The 24815-nt window shown below is 31.2% G+C and overlaps 2 protein-coding genes across 2 annotated transcripts; one reads left to right on the top strand and one right to left on the bottom strand.

Annotated features, from left to right (window-relative positions):
* Nucleotides 1–1644: 1644 nt before the first annotated feature.
* TRIADDRAFT_58664 (uncharacterized protein) lies at nucleotides 1645–15917 on the top strand (the record flags this gene model as incomplete). Its single annotated transcript, XM_002114771.1, has 44 exons — nucleotides 1645–1650; nucleotides 1862–1933; nucleotides 2119–2174; nucleotides 2266–2362; nucleotides 2470–2559; nucleotides 2722–2765; nucleotides 2826–2913; nucleotides 3271–3410; nucleotides 3522–3603; nucleotides 3798–3858; nucleotides 3973–4086; nucleotides 4224–4367; nucleotides 4441–4484; nucleotides 4563–4644; nucleotides 4749–4802; nucleotides 4903–4973; nucleotides 5088–5183; nucleotides 5294–5366; nucleotides 6151–6257; nucleotides 6346–6426; nucleotides 6582–6682; nucleotides 6771–6837; nucleotides 7146–7198; nucleotides 7763–7877; nucleotides 8746–8841; nucleotides 8922–9020; nucleotides 9146–9240; nucleotides 9345–9432; nucleotides 9827–9885; nucleotides 9921–10036; nucleotides 10491–10675; nucleotides 10776–11009; nucleotides 11292–11381; nucleotides 11668–11754; nucleotides 12485–12539; nucleotides 12628–12706; nucleotides 12859–12901; nucleotides 13219–13395; nucleotides 13471–13554; nucleotides 13641–13775; nucleotides 13990–14114; nucleotides 14567–14645; nucleotides 15204–15372; nucleotides 15460–15917. The coding sequence occupies 44 exons, from the start codon at nucleotides 1645–1647 to the stop codon at nucleotides 15915–15917; spliced, it is 4491 nt and encodes a 1496-aa protein (XP_002114807.1).
* Nucleotides 15918–19912: 3995 nt separating this feature from the next.
* TRIADDRAFT_58663 (uncharacterized protein) lies at nucleotides 19913–20833 on the bottom strand (the record flags this gene model as incomplete). The annotated part of the gene is made up of 1 exon (XM_002114595.1): nucleotides 19913–20833. The coding sequence occupies one exon, from the start codon at nucleotides 20831–20833 to the stop codon at nucleotides 19913–19915; it is 921 nt and encodes a 306-aa protein (XP_002114631.1).
* Nucleotides 20834–24815: the final 3982 nt, after the last annotated feature.

The following is a 24815-nucleotide window of genomic DNA, read 5'->3' as shown; positions in this document are numbered from 1 at the left end:
TACAGTAGTGTCGTAAGAAATGATTCAATAGGTCTTGCCATTAATGATAGCCAAAATTTCACTTAATAACGATGCATTTTCCATTTTACTCACTATCATCAACAACGATCATGCTGCACATTACAGAAAGAGACTGCATACGAAAGGTCTCTAGTGTGCATACGACACATTCAAAGTATTGATAGAGTCAATTTTTTCAGCAATGGTTACGATTGTCGCATTCTAACTTGCTAATCAATCATAACTAAGTTGAAAATCAAAATGGAATGGTAATAATCCAATAAATGAATACGCTAATCATATCGTAGAAGAATTTGGGGTTCACTCAACTAAGGAACTGTTATCAAACGATTGATCACCACGATTGCTTCATGGACTACTAGTTATAATTATCAATATACTATACTATCGTAGTCAGTCGCCGGAAATCGGTCTACTGGATGTGTGTGTACTGTGGTAAAAACATTCTTTTCTTACCTCTTTTCTTACCTCTTTACTAGGTGGCTCTACAGACAAAAGTAACCACATCTTAATATTCGTATTTGTAAAACTATCCCATTGGAATCAAATTCATTAATAGATATACAGTACAGTAGATAATATTTTGCAGTATAAACTGATTGATCGTCACGATTGATTTCATACATTATTACTTTAGTTCAATTAATCCTGACGTAATTCATCCCTAGGATCTCTCTTAAATAAATTATGCTTCCCTTGCGTTGCCTTTACTATGCGGTTTTACTCTCGGCAAAAAAAAAACAATCAGATTCTAATAGTATTAACTTGTTACATTTGAATAGAATTCATCAGTGGGCAGTATTCGCTATTAATTATGTAACTAGAATACATGGTTGATATTGTACGATAATATCATTAGGGATAATAAAAGCAAATATCACAAGTTTTTATTTAAAAGTTCCATTCACTTCTGCCTTGCCAATAAAAGATAATAGAGAAAAAAATATAATCAATCAATCAGTCTACAGTACATTATCCAACGACAACTTAATTCTAGGAAGATACTTGTTCAAAGATTGATTGCAATGTCCATTGGACATGTACGGTATAATAGACCTTCAAAAAAATGTGTACAATATCTAATCGACCGTAATACTGTATACTGTACAGTTCTATCCTAGCAAATAGTCTATACATTTTATAGATGGATATCTACCCAGTCTTTTAACTAAATGAATTCGTAATAGTTTCATGATCATTTTTCTATTGCTTAATACGTTATATTTTATGATAGCGTGTGATTAATTCCTATTAATAATTTACACTTATAAATATCGCGATAGCGTTAGTATGGCTACACTGCAACGATCATAATCTTGTAGCTTGTAAATATTAGTACTAGAAGTAAATGCTGCAGTAGAATGAGCGCGTTCGTATTGTAGACTCGCTCTCACCCTTTCTTGTAATTTACGCTACATTAAGAGACATACGGTATATCAAAAATTTAACCTTTTATTGTTCTATTAATGTAATGTAACTATGATAGAAAATTAGATCGATACTTAACTTCATCAACTTTTTTTCTACCATCTTTACTTATTCTAGCCATTTACAATTTCTCACTGGAAGGAGAGCACTATTTACCCTTACAAGTTGGCGATGCTGTCCATATCTTAGAAGAAAATGGGGGTAAGAAACAACCTTAAGATTATATCTAACTTATACTGTACCATGATAAAAATGATTTGATAGGCGGTATATTGACCTACAGTAATGCCTATGCTTTTAGTCACTACGGATATTGATCGAACGATCTAAAATACTGCAATAACTAAATTATTAATGTACATTCAAATAATACTTACAGTATAGCAATTCTACTCAAATGTCGGCTCTCTAGACGCTAATCATTGCTAGTTTTGCTTCATTAGGTTGGTATTGGGGATATGTGGTACATAACGAAAGTCGAAAGGTAACTTTGCAATTAACAAACATATGCTATTTGTTGACCAATTAATGTTTAGTTCATTATTTTATGTCCTTTAAATGATTAAAATTGATAATACTGGAATGTAAGGTAATAATTTGTGAGTACATAAAAATATGCCAAAGTAATTTATGAACCATTTGAATACCTGATATAATACTTAAAAATAGGGAGTATTTCCAGCCAACTATATTACCCTCAAGGATTACGTCTTGGAAAAGCAAGGGTAAAATACCTGTCATGAAATCGTCAGATTGATTTACTATCTTATAGAATGGCCATGATTCGTAATAAATTATTTATCTTTATTCATGCAGGGTTATGGAAAATATAATTCCCAAGGAAAAACCATTAGTTATAGAGACTGTCGAAAAATTACGTGAATACGGAGACATTCTGAAAATGCTTTACTTGGTGTGTTGTTAAAATAAATATAATTCTGCGGAATGCTACTGGAATTCTTCACTTCTTTCATTGCCGTTATACACAAATTTACTAATTCATGCATGGAAAATTGATAGAATCGAGATCAAAAGTTTTTAAATTTGGTTGGATTTATGTACGAATTGATGGAATATCGTCAAAAGATTATTTATGATGATGTTACACCTGTAAGTTATTGATTGTGAATAATAGCCATATCGCTCAAGCAGTTACTGAAAATGATTATATATGAGCATTGCACATGCTACACTTTTTCTTTGCTAGTTAGAGTTGAATATTTATAGTAATAAGAAAATTCTAAACTCGTATAAATATATTTAATATTGTAGGAATTGATTCATACTATCACTGCTCAAATAACCTATTGGAATAGGTATGTATTTAGTTATTTGTTCGTAAAAAAGTAATTCTGATTAACACTATGATCTGCTAGAGTTTTAAAATTAGACGTGACTTTACGAAATGAGCGTGGTGATCGCATTGAAGAAGATGAACTAACCGTGATGGAAATCTACGAAAAAGTATTGAACATAAGCATTTCTACACAGCTACATATAAACTTTACTTGCTTATGCAGTATCTCAATTTATTAATGGCTCAAATCGTTATCATGACATGCATCTCATCTCATATTTAACCTAATTTAATTTACATAGCATATGGACTCCTGTACAAAACCTGAAATCAAATCAGAGACGGTATCTCCTAGATCCTTAAATAGATGGACATGCTTTATATCAATGATATAATAATTTTTCGAATGAATTCATTCATTCTCTCTTCACAATATATGCGGTAGCACATAGAATTTGCATATTAAACATATGCACACAGAATTCGGCTTATTAATATTGATATACTATACCAATCTTCCGCAGGGATTTAGGAATGAGAACTCACAGAATTATTCCGACATTTATAATCTTTTTGTCAATTTTAAACATGGTGTTCTTGAAGTATTTGATCAGTGTGATGCTATTTTATCACTATATGATGCAACAACAGATAATTTTATTAGGTAAAAGTTACAGTAACAATTACGATAATCTTATAGTGAAGACGTGTAAGTGATAAAAACATTATTTTTAAAGTCATTACGTCGATGTAATTAATCAATTCTTTCCTACAGTGAAAGCATGCAGATTAGCTTAAATGAAAAAGGAATGCCGGTAGATCTGGCGAAAGATGTTGAATACGATGCATTCTTTACGGTAACTTAAATTATCTTTGGATGCAATGATACTGCAAAGATTTTAATCTGTTATTCGAACAGAATAGAATATTATTCCTAAATAATGCAAATAGTGAAAATCTTAAACTTTTTTCGACTGCGTAATAATTATGATATATCTGATTTATTGTACTGTATAATACATTAATGATCCTCTTTTTTTTGTATTAATAGGACCTTGACGATAAAGATATGAATTCAAAACTGTTTTTGGTATGTCAACTAGTACGAATTGGTAAGAAAAAAGATAGATTGTAAACGGATTGCCAAATTCATGCATGTACAAATAATCAAGGTTTTATCAGCTAGATTTTTGAACGATAAATGTAATCTTTTAAACGATCTTCAGGAGCTATGCACCCTAAAAGCATCAGAGTTAGAGATCAAAATGATCTAAAGTCTGTCTTAAGTCGGCATAAAGATCCCAAAACTTTTGGCTTGCGCCGACCTTATGGTGTAGCCGGTGAGCTAACTTGCTTTAAGTTGCCATTTACTTTGCCCTATATCTCTATGTACAATTCATATTTACGATTTCTGATCAATACCGTTCTCTGCTTTATCTGACAGTATCTAATCTGTAATTATATACTTCATTAATAGTATACGACTTAAAGAATACATTAACCGAAAAAATTGACAACAACGATGTACCGATGCATGTCGTCTGTTATGATAACGAATCACTATATAGTACTATCAAGAAAGCTATTAAACAATCGGCTGAGAAAAAAGGAGCATCAGAGAGTAAGCTTTCTAAATTTGAAATTGGGAATTAATTATCATTGTACTAATTATAACTTAATGTTATCTTCATCAGGCGTATGGGTATCATTGAAATTACTGAGAGGCTATCATAAAGACGTATGTATTTTGATATAATGATTGCTATGATAATGCAAATTTTCCCCAAAAAAATTCATTCGTACAACTTCTATTTAGTTGCGTAGAACTCATCCACTAATGATTAAACAAAGTACCAAAATAGTAGGCAAATTTGGCTTTCCTGAAGTAATTGTTCCTGGTTAGTAAAATCTTGCAATTTCAATACATAAAATTTGATTAAACTTCTTTCAAGATAGTATTAAATCACGGTAACGATCTATAAATTTACTTATTTATTCTTAGGTGATGATCGTAACGACATGTTTATTAGTATAGCATCGGCGGAATTAGATAAAAGTAAATTAAATTTCATCTTTAACTAACTCGCATTTATGCAATTTCACACGAATCATCACCTGATACCCTAGAATTTTACTTAAACCTTTGCATTCACTAGCCAAGAAAGGAAAACAGAAAAGCTTACAGTTATTAGCGACTGTCGTTGGCGCTAAAGGAAATGATGTTTCGGTATGTGAATTGGTACCTCATGCATAATACACTTTAAAATTTCATGCAAGACTTTACTTGGAATTTCTTATATTGCAGTAATTGCTTCTATCTTTACTACAATGTCCTACTTAGAATGGCATTAACATGGGAAAAAATGAGCATGTTGCCACATATTCTTCTGTTGTTTACCACCAAGAGAATTGTCCAGTCTGGATGGAAACATTTAAGGTACAAGCATGATACTTTATACAAATTTATTAATATGAGTGGAATGTCGCATTAATCTCAATTAACAATTTATCGATCCTTATTCGATTATATTATATTCAAATACGCAGCTTGGCGTAACTCCAGAAAATTTTAAGAACCTTCATATCATATTTCGCTTTAGAAATCGGCATACTGGAGAAGGTCAGTAAGAGCAACTATGCCACATCATCATTATTATCCTTAGATGTATTACACTAACTTCAATTATAAACTGCTTTTCGTTCTATCTAAAATATCTTCTTACCCAAACTCGGTTCAGTAAAAGACAAGGATTCAAGAATATTTGCATTCTCTTACTTAAAATTATCCAACCCTGATTCAACTGTTATTGCAGATGGGAGATATGATTTGGTCATTTACAAAGTAAATTGATGGTTTACCTTATCTGACTATCATGGTCTCTTACTGAAAATGTGTTTTTCATACAGAAATCAAATTGAAACTTTTTACTTTTAGACAGATAAGCCTATGAAATTGACTTCAGATGTGTATTTGAGAAACCCATCTACTTTAGTTGAAATTATAAATGGAAAAGATGTCCATTTTCCAAATAATGATGTTCAATTTACCACGAAAGACTTTTTGTCAATTCATATTCGCGTCTGCTCTACGAAACTTACACAAAGCGGTAGAAATGATTCATAAGTTATATTTAAAGTTCTAAAACGATAGCTTAACTAACAAGATATTAACTCTAGTTGAAGATAACGAAAGTTAAAATTTTCGAAATTAATTGTCTACAGCAGTAGTATTTATGGAGCTAAGATTTTGCTTTTGTAAATAAATTTGGTATAACTACGTGTCTTTATGTCGCAGCATATTAACTGATCGTAAATAATACCATTTTAAGTGATTATTAAAGTTGCAGCAATTAAAAATCTCTTTCAGATTGATTTACTACGTATTTATTTTATTACTCTAACAGCAAAAGTCTTAGGATTACTGAAATGGAATGCGTCAACAAGTACGCTGAAGAGTACAACAAAAATTCTGGAGAACTTTATGGATGCTGAAAAACCTGAAGTAGTTAAGGTTAGTCATTCAAATTAATAATGAATTATATCTATATGCCTAATACCTAAATTATAGCTAATTATTTATTTTGCGATCTTGAACGTAGTTTTTAGTGGCTATACTTGATGTAATATTCAAGATCTTGTCTAAATCGGATCAGTCTGGGACATTGCCTTATAAAGCCCTGGTAAGATTATTATTTTTTTGTATCCTTATAGCGTTATTATCGATAGCAAATCAAATTTGTGTAATACTGCAATAGCTGTACCTAGCCAGATAATAAATAATCAGAACACTAATATTATGTATGTAATAGATACATTTTCTTTATATACGAAATAGGTTTTTGTTCTATGTACTATTGAAGCTGAAAAATTCAGAGGATTCAAGAAAGTGTTTGATTCATTTATCGAAAATCATTTTAAGGAGACATCCGTGCATTTGTTAGTTTTTACTAATTACGAAATTCAGAGATATCCTATAATCACGACTAAATAAAATTTTTGGTTGTTGCTATGGTTATGTTATTAGAAAGCTGCTAATTGACATTAAGAAAGTTTTAACTAGCGGAGAACAGGGAGTTCCAGATACGGTCAACGTAAGTTTAACCCAAAAATTAATTGAAAAATAACGTCATTAATAACTGCACGACACTATTGAGTTTATAATCAATACAGCTCAAACCAAATTAAATAAAATTTGTAGAACAACTATTTCACGATAGTTTTAGGACAAGTACACCCTACAATCGCTACATGTGAATGTTGTAGTATGAGTTGCATTGAGCTTATGTGCTTTATGCAACAACAACCACATTTGTGTTAGACCCAAAAATTTTTGCTATAAAGATGGAGAACATTTACTAACTTTATTTCACAAAAATTTTGCATTTGCCTTTATGTAAAGGTTTTGCAACAATTACTTCGCCTCGCTATCAAATCGGAAAAATTGCATGAAAGGTCAGTGAGAAGAGAAGTTCTGTATTATATGATCTGAAATTTTTTAAAGCAGTCATGACACAATATATGTATTGTGGTTATATGAAATCGAAAGTGCACTTGTGTATCTACAAGGCGAAGTTTTAATATTCCTGCGCACAAGTACCGCTGCTTTATTTGATCAGGCTTTCAGGACAATGCTGTATCTAGAATGTGAATTCTTTCGTTTGCAGCTATGCCATATGAATATTTGCACACTTATAGTTCAAGTGATAGCTAATAATAAATTATAACGAGTTTATTTTCTTCCTATCTTCAATTTCACGTATGATAATTTCATCTATTTCAAGGGATACGAATTATAATAAATTCAATATTTATCATAGACGCCTACTAGTGACGTTTTTCATTTTATGAACTGTTCTTCATCTAAAAACATAATTTTAGTACAAACATTTCTAGAACGACTGCTTTCGACCAGCATTTATTTTTCACTTTATCTCTTTTATGCAAGAGTGCACATGTCTTCTTATACTGCAATATTTGCTTAATACTATAAATTAAAGCTTTGAAAAATTTCTATAGAACTCAGAAAGATTCCGACGGTATCAGGCAACGGTTCATAACGAAATTGATTGATGTGCTTTCGGCAATCAATAATTTGATGCCAATCAAGTCTGAATTCCTATTGTCATCGCAGGTACTAGTAGTTTTGAGAAATATGCCCTTTAATTAAACACAATAAACTTTACTTAATACTTGGCAACAGTAAAGATGCGCAAAATTATTCTTTGAAGTTAAGATAGTATTTATATATTGATAGGGGTATATAACTTTTTATCTCTTTATTTCTTGTAACAACTTTATTTGCAAACAGATGCAAATTTTGTCATCGTATGCAATATATTGCAAAGAAATACTGAACGTTCTAAATCCACATAAACTTAGGTAGGTATCAGTTTATTTTATGGTATTTCGTATGTGTTCAGTCACTGCAATAGTATTCAATATTATTCTCCTTAGTTAAGTCTTGTATGTTTCGTAGTAATTATGATTATCTTTTTTTCTTGCTCCTGAATATAGCGATTATGTTCACGAATTCTTACAAAATATCCCGCCGGATCGATTGATTGAACCTAAGCTAATTTGTTTGCGTAATATTGTAGAAAGTCCTTTATTTTTAGATGTCGGTAGGCGAAAGTTGATTTTTACACACATAACTGCATGGTATACACTACTATTTCATTATATTATTAAGCTAACTCTTTCTTTAACATCGTATTTTCGCTTATGTTGCAAAAGATGGCCGTAATAAGATTATGGCAGATATTTGTCGGTGTGTACGACTCTTGTTGTTCAACATGAAAGAGCTGGGACCTTGTTATTCATTGCTAAAGACGCTTTTCAATAAACTACAATCCAGGAACGTAACCGAGAAGGAAAAATTGGTTATTTACTATTGCCTTATTTTTGAGCTTTGTTTCCACTTAGTAGTCAGTTATTTGACAGTGATAATAATGCTTTGTAACGCTTTAAAGTATATTTTTGTTATATATTTTTAAATTTAGGGGCCTATCCTAAATCATGTATACAACTTGGTGGAGTTGGTATTAAGACCCATAATGTCTGTAGTCAGCAAAGCCGATCCATTTTCAAGTGTTCATGTAAAATACATATAATTACCTCCTATATGCTTTTGTTTTTCGTCAGAATAATTACTAATATTTTCCTTTACATTGTCTAGCTGAATTACGCTACTCTAATGATTGCACTATTTTCATTGATGGAAAAAGATCACTTTAGCACTTATTTCGCATCTTTCCATGATGATGAAGATCTCATTGTAAGTTAAGATATCTGTGTATATATAATACTTTTTTAAGAAATACGGCTATTAAAAATCTCTTTTACTTTAATTTCTTGTCATATTAACATCTCCCATACATTCTTTCCAAATATTAATCGTAGGACCTATTAAACGAGATTTATACAACTTTTCTGGATCTAATTCGAAAACCGATTTATAAATCTGATTGGCACATTATGCTGATGACTCAAAATGCGTATGAAGCTTCATAGAATAAACTTTGTAGATATAACGATCATCAAATTTACCTTGCCTTTTACGATTAAAATTAAATTATCTGAACCGCAATGTGTCTTATAGGATAATGTTAAATGTAATTCGTCAATGTTTTACTGCTTTAACAAACTACTATTTACACGACAATGAAGGAAGACGCTTCAATTACCAGGTAATTTCCATGCATAAAGGTATCAGTAATTTCAGGTCTATCTCGCAAAATAGTTTTATCTTATCTATTGGACCATATCTTAGTTCTTTTCTCTATTATTTGTTACGTCTCTATTATATCACATAAATAAAGCTCGCGATGCCGTCACCTGATGTAATGAAGAAATTAATGACTCTGTATTTATTTTTGTAATATATTCATGCTACAGTTATGGAACAACTACCTACAATTATCAGTTGCATTCGTTACACAGGACGTACTTCACCTAGAAAAGTATCCATTTGCAAAATATAGAAAGATCTTAAGAAGGTAGAATTGTAAATTGTTATTCATAAATGTTCGGCAAAAATATTTACAGCTTCAGAGTTACCATTTAAGTTATGAATTACTGTAGATATCAAGATATGCGGCTCATCCTAGGACTCCAAATCGCAAGTGCTTGGAAAAAGTTGGGTTAGTGTAAAATTGCACCATCTTACTGTATTTAGCTTTCTCGTATCATTGATTTGCTTCATGTTAATGGATATGCTAGGCAAATTTAAAATTAATTTCATTCCTGGAATTGTTGGCCCGCTCTTAGAAGTTGCACTACTACCCAATCAAGGTTAGCATCCTAGAAATTTTTGGGTGTTGCTAGCTCGATGATTACGTAGCTCCGTAATTTTTGTCATCGTAATAATTCTTTGTATTTTCCAAATTAAAACTCAATAAATATCCTGGAAGATCTTCGTGGGGCTATTATTCCAATTTTCTTTGATATGATGTGTTGTGAATACACACACAGTGATGAAAATTTCAATAATGTAAAATGAATGAGTATCAAACAAGATTCTCGTCCTCACTTTGATTTTCTTCCAAAAAATTTGTTAGTATAGCGATATATCATTTTATGCCAATTTAGGTTGAATTGGAAATGATTCAGAAGTTAGATATATTAATTGAAAGTGGTCAAGGCGATAAACAGTATCAAGAAATGTTTCGCGAAATGTATTTCGATAATCGAATAATTGATATAAGAAAATTCAGTATATCCTAACTAAGGAACTTTTTCTCCTTAGTAACAGCTTTTCAATGTTTCAGAATGACGCGCCTTTGCAATAACAATATGACTATTAGTCCAGCTTTGAGCTTTCCTTTTGTTCAGACAATCACGTTGCTAATTGAGAAACTATTGGATTATCATACTGTTCACAATACGTACGAAAGTTTGCATAGTCGTCTACATTGTACCGTTAACCTTTTGGTAAGTGTAAATATCTATATATCGATTTATTGAATATACGACATCATTAGTAAATAATAGGAACTTAATTCTGCTTAATTTTTATGAAACCAATGTACAGAATTTCTATAAAGATATTCAGAAAGATGAAATGTACGTGCGCTACGTTTATAAGCTAAGAGATTTACATCTTGAGGCAAAAAGTTATATTGAAGCTGGCTATACTCTCCTGCTGCACGCTGAACTTCTCAAAGTAATCCGAACGAAACCATTCTTAAATAATAAAATTTTAGAAATTATTTATAATTATTATTCGAACTTGCCATTTATATTTATTTCATGTTTTACCGATCATGTTAGTGGATCGATAGTAAGATACGATTGCATAAAGTACACGGATATGACTCTATTGGTTTAGAATGCAAACTCAAGGAAAAGCTATATCACGAAATTATTGATTACTTCGATCTTGGTCAGGTCAGCTTAGCCTTTGGATTTATCGTATCTTAGTGATGTTACTACGCATGGAAGTATATTAGTAGGAAGAGCTTGGCACTTTTAGTCATCCGTAGCCATTGTACTATTGTACTGTTCGCAAAGTGTAAGCTATATCTCTATTAATATTAATCTAACTTAGAATTGGGAGGATGCCATTGGTATTTGCAAACGCCTGGTCGTCCGTTATGAAACCGAAGAGTTCGACTACGAAAAATTAAGCGCGATACTGGTAGGGACTATCAATATAATGAATGAACTATTGATAACTACAATGAATCAATTGTAATAAATACTTCTGATTTATATCTTGCAGAAAAGATTGGCTGAGCTTTATAACAAAATTGTAAATGAGCCAATAAGACCAGCCTCTGTTTACTATTACGTTGGTTGTTATGGGAAAGGATTCCCTTCGTTTTTAAGTGTTGGTCTCTTATAATAAATATTGCTTATTTTGTGGATTTTCTATTGAAATGTAAATATTCATCGTTACTCTGCTGATTTTCTGTTCATTTCAGAACAAAACATTTATTTATCGCGGTAGACCGTTAGAGCAAATAATTGACTTTCAGCATAGGATGCAACGTATTTTTCCTGATGCACAGGTGAATTATCTGCTTAAATTTATTATTTACTGTAATAGAGTATCGGAAATATGCTGCTAAGGTAACATGTTACTACTGCATTATGTATTGAGCCTAGTTGATATAATTTCACGAAGTCACAAGGCGTCTGTATAACTTCAAATATAGAATACAATTCCTCATTCATCATTTTGTTGAGGCTTATATATCATCGATTATATACTTGCTATAAAGGGTTCGATAAATTTATAGGAGTAGATAAAGAAGCTATTATTGATATAAAACGTAATATGTTAGCAGGAAAATACATGTAGTTTCTATATTACATACTGTAATTTGAGGAAGATAGAAGATACTTAATGCAGATCAGCGTATAAGCTGTTGTGGAAGTAGAATTGGGTAACATCCATAGCACTAACAACTGTAACTGAGATCAGAAAAATAAATCAGTTGTACTTGTAGCTAGCAATCAATCGAATCTGAGTACGAGTTATAGATCACAATTAAGCATGCATCACTAAAGTGTAGGCTAACGATACATGAGTCTATGCTAGTAACGCTGATTGTAGGTTATTTATCCGATTAGTCTACAGTAATGTACCTTTCTATGTATATGATTTATATACATAAGATTTTTATTAACATATATTGTAGGTGATATGTAATATTTGTAAGTGTAACCAAATTCTGGCATACTGTAATGCTTTAATGTTAGTAACATTAGTGATATAATTGCTACGTATCGTATTAGGTTTTAAGCACCTTGGATCTTCCAGAAAAATCTAAGATGGATTCCGATAAGCAATGTGAGAAACACTCTTACACCCCAATCATCAAATACCCTTGATCAATAATTTTAATATTATTTACCTTTAATAATTTGAATTTGAGTAGATCTTCAAATCTGTAAAGCTGATCCGGTTTGTGATATGGATCGATTTGCTGATACGCAAGCCAGTGAACGTATAAAAAGGTTCTATAACTAATTCTTACACATTAGAGTTTATGTGAATTTTAGTACCTACTCCACGTGACTAGTAAAGGACACTAATATTTATACACTACATGTTCATACGATAAAAGATACTATAAAACAAATCACCTTCAAGTCTTTCAATTTTCAAGACCATTCCATAAAGGGAAAAAAGAAACAGAAAATGAGTTCGCTGTAAGGGACAATACTGAATATCGTAAATGTATCACCATGCGAATATAATTGTGCTATTGCATTTTAGTTACTTCCTTATATCTGATAATCTACGTAAATTTAGACACTGTGGCTCAAAAGAACAATTCTCAGGACAAAATATGTACTACCCGGCATCTTGCAATGGTTTGAGACTGCGAGTCCGGAAATTGTGAGTGTTTACACAATTTCATTTTATCTGTTACTTTGTACGTGTCGTAACAAACTCGCTGATTTACTGTAGTTTGAAAATATAAATGGCCACATTTCAGTCTTAAGATGTTGCTATTGTATGCTAGATTGAAATTGATCCTTTAGAGTATGCAATTGAAAGTGTGCAAATGAAGGTGATGGAATTGAAAGATGTCATTGAAAGAGCGAAACAAAACCCGAAAGGTAATATCAACAACCTTGGGCTACAGTTAAATGGAATTCTTGATGCTGCAGTAAATGGAGGAATTGCTCAATATGCGAAGGTATGCAATTGCATCTTGTAAACATACAAAATCTTATTTAAATTTAATTTCTACATTTATTATGTCCTTATACAGGTTTTCTTTACATTGAAATACCTAACGGATTACCCTGAAAGAGAAGCTTCCGTCAATCACTTAAAGGAGCTTATCCTTTATCTAGTGAGATTTCATTGAAAACTGTACAGTACTGACCTACAAGCTATAAGCTAGCCTCACGATTGATTCACTTGGCTCTCCAATTGTAGACCCGAGTAGCTGAAGAAGGAGTTGAAGTTCACGGAGATTTTGTCAAGACTGGAGCACCAACTTTGCAGCCATTACATGATAAGATCACTAGTAACCTTGTAGAATTCCAGGGAAAAGTCAACGAATATCATAAGGTTTACTGCAAAATTCAGCATTCACGATAATGCGTTGTATTTTCCAATCATATCTAAGCCAAATTTTGATACATGTATATAATTGTAAGCTTTAAATCGGATTATAACTACATTTATATATCAATCTTATCCAATCCTGCTCATGAAACTCCTAAAATTAGTTACTGTATTGATAAGTATTTAGTAGATGCATTTTTATTTTAAATGCAAATAGCCATTATATTCAGTAATTAAACGAAAAAAAGAGTCTCGCACAGCACGTCGTATCGCTTCTAGCAAGTACCTCTCACACCGTCCCAGTATTGTTCTGGAAAAAAAACCAATTTCCTTAACACCTGGGTATGTTTTGATTTATATATATCTTTTCGCATTTTCGCTACGCTAGGATATTAGAAAGCGACTTGGAAAGTTAACCAGGGTATCGCAGTTAAAAAGGTAGCCTAACAAAACCTAACCGTTAATTCTGCTGTTTATTGCCTAACCGTATCGTAATGTCTAAATACTAATTTGGCACTAATTGTAACTATGAGATATTGTAAATTTTAAATTTATGCTGATAGCGCTGTCTAACGTCCTATAACATCATGCTTCAGCATAATAATGGGCTATAAGCACTACGCATTGCATAACCCGTGAAAAAATTATGCGGCCTATAACATTACCACTAATTAAACAAACAAATACTTGACATTTGCTATGCTCAATTACGAAATGATATTTTAGATATCCTTTATGACAAATTATGACGCTTTTTTTATGTCAAATATGTGGCAATGGCCTTGTTATAACAGAGATGGCAATGATATACTTACAAAGAGCAAAAGATCTCAAAGTGCTGGACAACTTTTTGATGACCTACGAAATGATCTGGTAAAGCTAGTCAATACGTTATTACACCTAGAATTAAAATTTTCATTAAAAATAGCGAATACATCTAAATATGTTTAACTTCGTTTTACTACAAAAAGGGTTGTGCTTTTAATTCAGTTTCCATATTATAAGTTCACCAATATGCTAACCCATTCCGTTTTTAACCACCGGTACCGTAGTATATTCACATAAGCATAAAATTTGCAGTATGTGAGTATTTGAAAAAGGTTATAGATAAAATTCTTGCCTTAACACTTTCTTCTGATATGTCATTCATTGCTATGAGTTAATGGGCCGGTTATAGTATTTGCAAGAATATAGTCATATTCGTTGGGTATTCGCAATATATCGTTAGCAAGCCGTTAGTTTCGCTTAAAAGTATAATATTACAGTAAGAATAATAACGTGTCAATTTGATATTCTAGTTCTACTAGACTCATTTGAAGATATTGTGTTAATCTTTCTTGTTACAAGAAGACAACAATCTTTCTTGTTACAAGATACAAGAGCTTTCGAATCGCAATAAATAAAGTCATAAATTTATTTGTATTTCACCAGGATTCTAATAAATTAAGTGATTCCAGCAGTTGGTATGGCTATCGTCGTGATACCATTGCTGACAGCCGCAGTAATCCTGGAAGCCGAAAGTCTAGCCCAAGACAATCACTGACCAATGAGGATCTGTTAAAAAATATCATAGATTATTCTTCTTTGAAAGCGAAGCAAGGTAAACTATCGATTCCTATTGCCAGTAAAGCATTTATCTGGCGTGATATCTCACTAATGTGTACATAATATTGAATAACAATTACAGATGATTTTAATCAAGGACTATCAGGTTTTGACCGATTGACGACAGAGTTGAGATTGTCAGCTTCATCCGCAAGTGATGTCGATAAAGATGAAATGCCCATACTACCGCCTAAAAATACGTCTCTGCAAATTTCTGACAGTAGTCCTGGTGCAATACCTGCAAAACCGCCTAGATACAGATCGACTAGTCGAGACGGATCGAGTGAGAATTATTTATCATCATCACTGACAGATTCATCTCACGCTGGACCTTTAAATGTCTCTCCTGCACTACCTATAAAAACTGTCCCGGGACGCCATAACACGATTGACAGGAAAGCTAGTAAAGATTCTTTTGACGATTCGAATCGAAGTTCCACCCCGGTTTCGGATAAACGGCGCGATAGTTTACCTCAGTTTAAGCCACCAACAGTTTCATCAGATGAAAGTAGTACGCCAAAGTCCGAGACTGTTGTCTAATTAATTGTAGTATGCCTTATGAGTCAGGACTAATATATTTAGTGTTGGTTATATTCATATCAATGAATATTTTCTATAATCTACACCGAAATACTACTAATTCATCAATTCCGTAGTTAGACTTTCAACAGTGGCATTATATTAATTATTATTGTCACATTTCATTGATTAAAGGCTCGCTAAGCACATATTTTAAGCCGATAGAATTCATGACAAGCTAAATGAAATGCAACAAATTTAAATAGTACCCTATCTGATTCTTAAATTGCTGTAACGTGTTATTAAGCCATTAAATTAATATTGTTAATTGTTAGAATGAAATGATACCATTTATATTACTAAATTATGATTTCGGACTTGAAGAAAATAAGACGCGGCATGAGCGCAGATGAACATTAACTATTTAATCTCGTTACTGAGCACTAGCGTTGAAAATTAGTACAATTTTTTTAGGTAAAATCGTCTTTTTTATTTATGATTATCTCAATATTATAAATAATTGCGAATAGTTTATTAATTAGTGTCAATCTGATTTAGCAAGAAGAACATGGCTTGAGTAATGTTTGGTTTAATATGGAATATCGCTATAGATGCCATGAATTTTCAATTAGCAGATATTCCTTCTCATCTTCAATTTCATCAACTGGATTACAACACTTTACATTAACAGAATTCTATTTACCTTTATCCTTTGTATCGAAGATGCCAAATTATATTTTTATTGTTGTTGTTACTAAAGATCTTTGCAATTTTTGGATGTACTTTTAACGAATTAAAAGCAACGTTTCGTACTTAAATCTTATCATCTCAATTGCGGTAGTAACCATTGTTTACGCTATTATTTAAAGATAGTTTATTGCAATTGATATCGTAAAATCTAAAGTATCTGATGAGTCTGCATGATACAATTTGATATATTTTAGTTAACAGTGCCTTCATTTGTGTAATATAATCTCTATACAACTGCAGTAGTACTCAAAAGGTAATTATTAATAGAATCAAGGTTATCTATAACATACACCTTTTCTAGTAAGTATTATTGCGTAGGTGTCTGATACGCTAAGTTAAAGGAAAAATTGTTTATACGTACTTAATACTATTTAGTATTGCAGCCAATAATACTTTTTAGTCCACTGCAGAAATATAGTCAACGGGAAACATTTTTTTCTGGTAATCATCACTATCAACTCATTACTCTATATTTAAATCAAAACGTCTAACCTTGAGAAAAGTATTCCCTTGATTTAAAAATAACTGCATTTTCAATTAATGATGACCATCTTATTGAATTAAGAGATCGATTTATCTTTAAAAGCATGTTATATTAAATCGGTACTTAATAATACACTATATACTTTTTACGCGTATGAGTATTAGCATATCCCTAGTAGCCCTTTCATCAAGTATAATATAGTATACTAATGCAGCAATATACCGATTTTTAATCACGAAATTGCATCGAATCCGGACTGCAACATGCCCTCGATGAATAAAACAAGCTACGAGACAATTTGTCGAAAATTTACATTATTCCTTCTAAGGAGTGAGTTGCGGTAAGGACTATACATAAAGTGATCGTAATTGAAGATAGCATATTAACCTATATTTTATAATATCCTAACAGGCGCATTATTATCAGTAAAAAGTATTCCAAAAATATATTTAATAAATAATATATCGTAATAGGGAAGTTGGTATTACTCATTATCATATAAATTTTATAGTTCTTAGATCAAAATAATTATTTTTACTTGTGTAGTTATATCAAATTAATTGGATAAATACGGCATGAATGTCAGTTGCGTTCCTTGTAATTTATTTTAATTTATGACAATTGTACATGATTACGAAGATATTTCTTTCAAGGAATATAATTCCTTTTATTGTCTTATCATTAATATTAATATAACCAAATAACAAGAATAGATGAGAATAAGAATTGATAATATATCACAATAACAATGTGGATATGGGGAATTACTTTTATTCTCTACAGATTTACTAGTAAATACGATCAGATGCACAGATATCAGATGAATACTGTATCAAATATAAGCTAACGTATCAGGAAAACAAGTAATTTTTTTATCACAGCTGATTCTTTATCTGTCTGTTTCTATTAATTAGTCTAATAATAACGGATGCTGTTAATATGTCGAAATATTGCACAGCAAGTGTCTGTAATAATAGAATAAAGCTATCGAAGCATGTAAAATGTACGTTTCAATTTTTATTTTCATCTTATTCAAATTCATTATGCAAAAAAGAATAAGATTAATTTTGATGAACTTTTTGTTTGAACCGAGTAAATCTGTTACTTGACCGAAATTCCATCTATAGCGATAAAAGCAGCCAGTATAAGCTCATGCTAAATTTTTGCAAAATGCACGGGAATAGAAGACAACAAGGATCATATCGGCATAAATTACCATGGCAAAATTGGATATAACATAATATCGTGATATGTCATTAAACCAATTTTATATTTGTAATAGTATCAATCTAATGCACTAATACAAAAGACTAGATAGTATTACTAGGGAAGCATATCAATTTTGAAATGTAATATCAATTTAACAATTCTTTTACTTGATCATATTTTAATCTGTAAGCTAGTATATCAACTTTAGCTAGTTTTGAGTTGCTAAAGGTTTCCTTTCAAGACCTTGATTTAGCCTATAATAATGGCTTGTCATGCAATCTTGCTTTTTACATTACGTTCATCACAACAATTTTTAAGCAATATCCATCAATATGAATAGAACCCGTTATTTTTCGTATTCAAGAGTAGAAATGGTTGTAGAATGGAGGCACAAATAGAAATTAATTGATCGAAAGAATAGCGGATATTGAAACGTAACAGCAAAACATTTTGAAGCGTAGTCATTCAAAACAAAATTAACATGATAATGTCAATTTTGTGACATTAGTTAGTTTTACCCTTTAAAATTGTACTTATATTGTTAGTGTTTATGATCGTAAAATAAGAGTCCAAAGCTCGTAGTATAACATTAATTAAAAGACAAAGTTATTACGAAGCACAATATTATAAGTAGTCTTGGTCGGTAAGTTATTCTATTCAATTCAACTTACTTTATACCGATGCAAAGAACCATCCACAATGAGTAGTAGATGAAATTTTAACAACAACACAATGACAAAAAAATTTACTACTATAGAGTAGGTGATGAAATATGATCCAATAAATATCAGTTGACCATGATATGACCATAGCGGTATTATTATTATCAGGATATTACATAAGAAAGAGAAAAAAGTAAACATTTTGATATTATGATATATTGAAAGTATAATAGGCATTTTCCATAATTCAATTATTAAATAGATTTTTGATGAAAGAGGAAAAAAGGGAGAGGTGGCAATGATCGTTATCATTTATTTAAATATATGTATTTACGTATATACGTATAGCAACATATTGTCGCACATATGTATATGACTGATTAGCTAATGTACCTTGTTGTATTTGATTTATATTTATCAACCAAGAAATTTAAATAAATAGAGGCTTTTTATAGTAAATCTTAATCATACGCTGATGATGATGATAGTAGATTGCTTTTCAAATAACTCGCTATCAAATGAGCATAGAATAACTCCTATCATTAACAATCATAGCTATGATGACAATATCGTTTGGTATTTTATTATATTAAAAGAGTGTTACTAGGCTTATATCGAATAATATTTGAATACCGCATATATCCACATCAACCGTGATTAATATTATAATATAATTACATGTTTTGGAATTAGTTTTCAATACTATTATGGTGTTAATAAGGCATTCTAATGGTGCTATGTATATAATATATATTCATATATTGATATAAATGTAAATCATAATTACAGTATCTTCATGATACTGTATTAATGAATTGATATGATCAAATAATTGTAATAATCAAATACTAATCATAACCATTGAATAATTGAAATCATTTTAAATGGTATTACGGATAGGCTATTCAGTATTAATGGCACCCACATGTTTCAACTACCATACCGTCAAATTCATTAATTTGGATCTCATGGTTAGCATTATAAAATAAAAATGTATGACTTCTTAAACGATCTGGTGTACAACATGGCAGGGTAGGCTGGCTATTTTGACCAAAGTAGGACATCATAGCGCGAAGAGTTGCATGTAATGTTGCATTAGTATTACTTCCTAAAGGATATTTACAAACACCGACACATTGATATGCATTGAAAGATCTCGGTGAAATGATCCATTCCCAACCAATATCTTTAAAGTCGACAACTAAGTCTTCTCGATGGCACGGACTATTAGAATAATCTTGGGGTAGATATCCTCGACCATTGGTATCACGACGCTTATTAACTGAACGCTTACTACGTGATGGATGATCTTCTTCAAGCTGATTACTATTTTGATTGTTCTCCGATGCCTTATAATGCAACTTTTTCCCTTCCACTGTTTTCATGACTTCTGCTAAATTAGCCAATTTTGGCAACTGAACATTAGAACTGACTATGAGTAATGCTTGCTTAGAGCGATGATGTGGTGGATGCTTAGCAAATTGGTACAAATCTTGATGCAATGGTTCTTCGCTATTGAGCTCCGTAATTACAATCCTTAAGCCAAGATTATGCTTTGGATAGTGAATCCAATAACGGACAGCAGGAGAAACAGAAAAAACTTTCCAGCCATGGCTGCGATGACCAATTACCTGTGAATCAATTAATCGATCTTTAAAACCACGAGGCATAATTTGGAATACTTTAGCGTTATAATATCCACGATGTCCATGAGGTAATTTAATGTAATGGCGTAGTCGAAAAACTCGGAGTTCGGCACTAATTAATTCTTCTTTATCGTTGATATCAGAAATGTTAAATTGAAATTCATTTTTTCTGACAACTGTACCCATAATTTTCATTCAATCCATTTTGGTAAGTATAAAGAAAGAGAGAAAAAAAAATTGTAAATTAATCATTAAAATTACAAAACAACATCGAAATACTTCTACAATTAATAATTAATGCGTATCATATAAAATTATACTAGATATCTATTTCAGGTATATTATTCTCCATGTTGGCAAAACTACAACTCAATACCATATAATATATCATCCCAAATAATAGCAAGATTTCAATATCCTAAATTTGCCCATACCGACTTCAATTGATGTGTAATACATTATTGGGTATAATTTAAAATTGAATTGATTTCGAGTTCGAAAATAAAGTAATTGTTCTAGATGGCAAGACCAATTTCAATTGTACTATCCATTAATATTTTACGTTGATAACGGAATAGACTCAGGATTTTGGATATAACTTATTTATATATACAAACTAACAAATAAATTATATTTAAAAATAGATATTGATTAATGGAGAAGATTACTATAAATATTTTTTTCATGGCTTTATCAGTGAGGTTGTTGACTCAGAATAATACGATTATTAATTATGGTATTGAAGAATATCAGTTAAAGTTCAATCCAGTTTGATTAACCTAATTCAATCATCGTGTATCTAACTGCAAATAGTCGTGGTAATCATAAATAAAAAATAAGTTGCTCATATAACCTTGATCCGTATACAAGGAAAGCGATATAATAGAAATATTCCACTGATGACCTTCAACCCAATTACTACTCTTCAGTAGTTTACGTAAAAACGTCGTTTCTTTCATACGTTGCAGAAGCACTCCATTGATTGCTTATACACTAAGGATATCCTTCACCCCGATAAATTGGTCTTGTGCTTGTCAGGAGATTAATTTTATTGCTTACCGTAATATCAATTAGTAGAGAATGAGTCAATTTAAAGCAAAAGATACTACAATGGCAATCGTGATAATTGCAGGTTGAATGAATAAGAAACAGTAAAAAGGTAGTGAAGGTAGAATATCCCTTATGTCTTCTTGCTTACTATACTCTTAAATTAGTGGATACTGGGTAACTTGAATTTAAAGCAACAGCCATGATAACTACGTATTCAATTAACAAAGAAATGGTAAGAAGATGAATATTAGTTAAGGTTACAATATCTCTTTCATATTCTTGATTACCTTAGTATCAAACTGTATGACTAGATAATAGATACATTGCAATTAAAACTAACTAGAATACTGGGTTTGATAGCTACCCTAATGAGTTGGTGATAAATGGTAAGAAATTGAATTAGGATACATTATCTTGCTGTTATCACATTATCAGGCTAGTAATGAATTGTCAAGATAAAATATTTCCTCTATTTCCTTTAGATAATGATAGCCAACAGCTTCAATTGAAGGAATAAAAGTCCCTAGTGTTTTCTTATTTTTAACCATGACTATATGAATATGTTATAGAGCATGAAATAACAATCAAGAAACAAATAAGTGAATAAGATTGTTGATATTGAACCATCATTAAGAATGGAGATTTCACTCTCCCCGCAAGAGAAAAAAATATTGATAAAATTCAGTATTTCATCAATACCACCTCCACTACGACCACTTTTTATTGAATTAAATTATAGTTAATTAAGAATGAAAAAGAACCATCTTGCCCCCTTGTCCCGTTAAAAGTGAGATAATACTTCATATTTTATCATTAAGATGATTGGATTAGTAATTTACAGTAAACACATTGCCAATAGGATCAACTTTTAATGACAATTAAGACGTTGACTGTCAGCAATCTTATTCTAGCATATCATTTTGTAGGATAATCAAATTAATTTTATTGCAATCAACTCAGTCTTTAACTTTATAATGACGACGATTAGCAGAAAAACAAGCTAATTTTAAAGGTCTGATTTACTGCTGTATCATATCAAATGATCATTTCTTGGAAATGATTTACGTCAAATTGCAGTCAATATTTTGATAAAACGGAAAATAAAATCCGTCAAGTATTTTTCTTGAAGCTATTTCCTAGAAATAAAAACGACGACAATCGCAAAATAGAGAATGATCCATACGTTGGTAATTAAAATTTGATGACTAGATTAAATAGAGTGCAAGACTGTAACACCCTAAAGTGATGAATAAATTGGCGTCTACGATGTTGATTTGAAAGAATATCGTGGTGGTGGTAATGATGGGGATGACAAGAATTGAGTAAATGCATCTAGGAGCACAAATGGAAGCCTGCAGTCGGCCGATGAACAAGGCAAGAATAAGGCCAGTCATAACAATAAGTAAACAAAAACAACAACAACAAATATTCAAGGACATTATTGATGTTCTACCACTATTATTAAGTGAACTATTTTACCCTTTAATGTACCGACTGATTGACTGTCCAGCTGAGTCTAAGTCATAATATAAGGCCAAGTTATACATCAAGCTATCTAGGGGCGAGATATATTCAGTCAATAGATGAAAATATTCACGACGACAGAAATTAGGTCAATATTTGCTTAGCAACGTCAAATTTCATGTAATCTACTACAGTAACAGCAGATGAAAACATCCTCTTTTTTACGCAGGAAATCAAGTCCAAACAAGTTTTACAATCTTGATTGCTACATTCATTCCACAATGCTGTTGGTTATTAGTTTTTACTATTTTTAAATTTGCTTGTATTTTTCGAGGATAAATAGATGCATGGACGTATGAAGATGAAATGATATAATTAAGGAGCCGATTTAGGCTTCATTTAAAGTAGTAGTTCTTTCAAAAAATAGAGGAGAAAAAGTTGAATAAAAAATAGTTGTGGATAAATTGGATAATATCTTGAGATAGCTGTGTAACGAACGATTCAATGTAATTGCAATTTTAATAGAACGATTACCAAACAAATACGAAGGGATTTATCCTCACTTTATGCAGTATAAGAAAAAAATTACAAAGCTGTGTGACCAAAAAATACTAGTAACATAGCTGTTTGATAGAACGTACTTAACAAGCTTTCAACCACAAAATCGCTTATCAAGACATGTAAACCATTATTCTTCATTTCAAGTACCGAATAGTTAATGTGGATTTTATATTAATACAATCATATCAACGATGTTAACAAGTCTAATGATGACTATTAATTACAGACAAAAGTTATTCATCCATCAGTAAAACAAGCATGTCAATAAGTTGGCCTTGGCTAATAATTTGTTATCCTTTACTTTCATCTTAAGTTTATAGTCTATATCTGGCTTGTGAACTCAATTTATTTTCATCATTGGGATACACTAGTAAGACTAAGGCTCCTATTGACTTGATGTCGAGGTGTACAAATATCATCCAGTCGAAAACTGGCATTCCATTTCTATTCTACTTAGATCGTTGTTTTCCTATTAGCTTTCGATGGATCCCTATCGTTAATGTTGTTTAGCTCTTGAATCAATACGGTAGTCCTAAGGTCATAGAGACGCTAAATTGTAAAGGCAGCCTTGATCATGGCTACTTGAAATGAGACAATGCTCTTTAGTGTCATCGAGCAATCTTTTAATTAGAGACGAAAATTAGATTATCTGATGGTAGCTATTGGAAGATATGCTGATCTTTATCAAACTGATTTAATCTATTGGAGAAGCATCATATTTTATTATTAATGCCCTTGATTCACTGCTTTGTTATCCTGATTTTTTGTAGTGGCGAAATATTTAAAAATGATAATCATTATCTATTGTGATAGGATAAAATAATTACAAGTGATGAAGACGATAAGCATAGTTATGATCGATAACTGCTAGATTGATTTAAGTAAGGTAAATTTGGCTTTTATCATGGCTGTATAGCCATGAATGGAATAGAAAGATAGTTCTTTTTTTTTATTTTCAATCAATGAAAATAATCATCAATAAGGATAGAAAATAGTTTTTCTCTTCTTTCTTCTTGTCGACTATACAATGTCACTTTATATTGAATTGATCAACGTAAGATGAAAGCACAGTAAGGGAAAAAATTATCAAATT

The sequence above is a fragment of the Trichoplax adhaerens genome, genomic scaffold (assembly GCF_000150275.1).
Source record: "Trichoplax adhaerens TRIADscaffold_8 genomic scaffold, whole genome shotgun sequence".
Lineage (NCBI taxonomy): Eukaryota > Metazoa > Placozoa > Uniplacotomia > Trichoplacea > Trichoplacidae > Trichoplax > Trichoplax adhaerens.
This window is presented reverse-complemented; position numbering and strand designations above follow the sequence as displayed.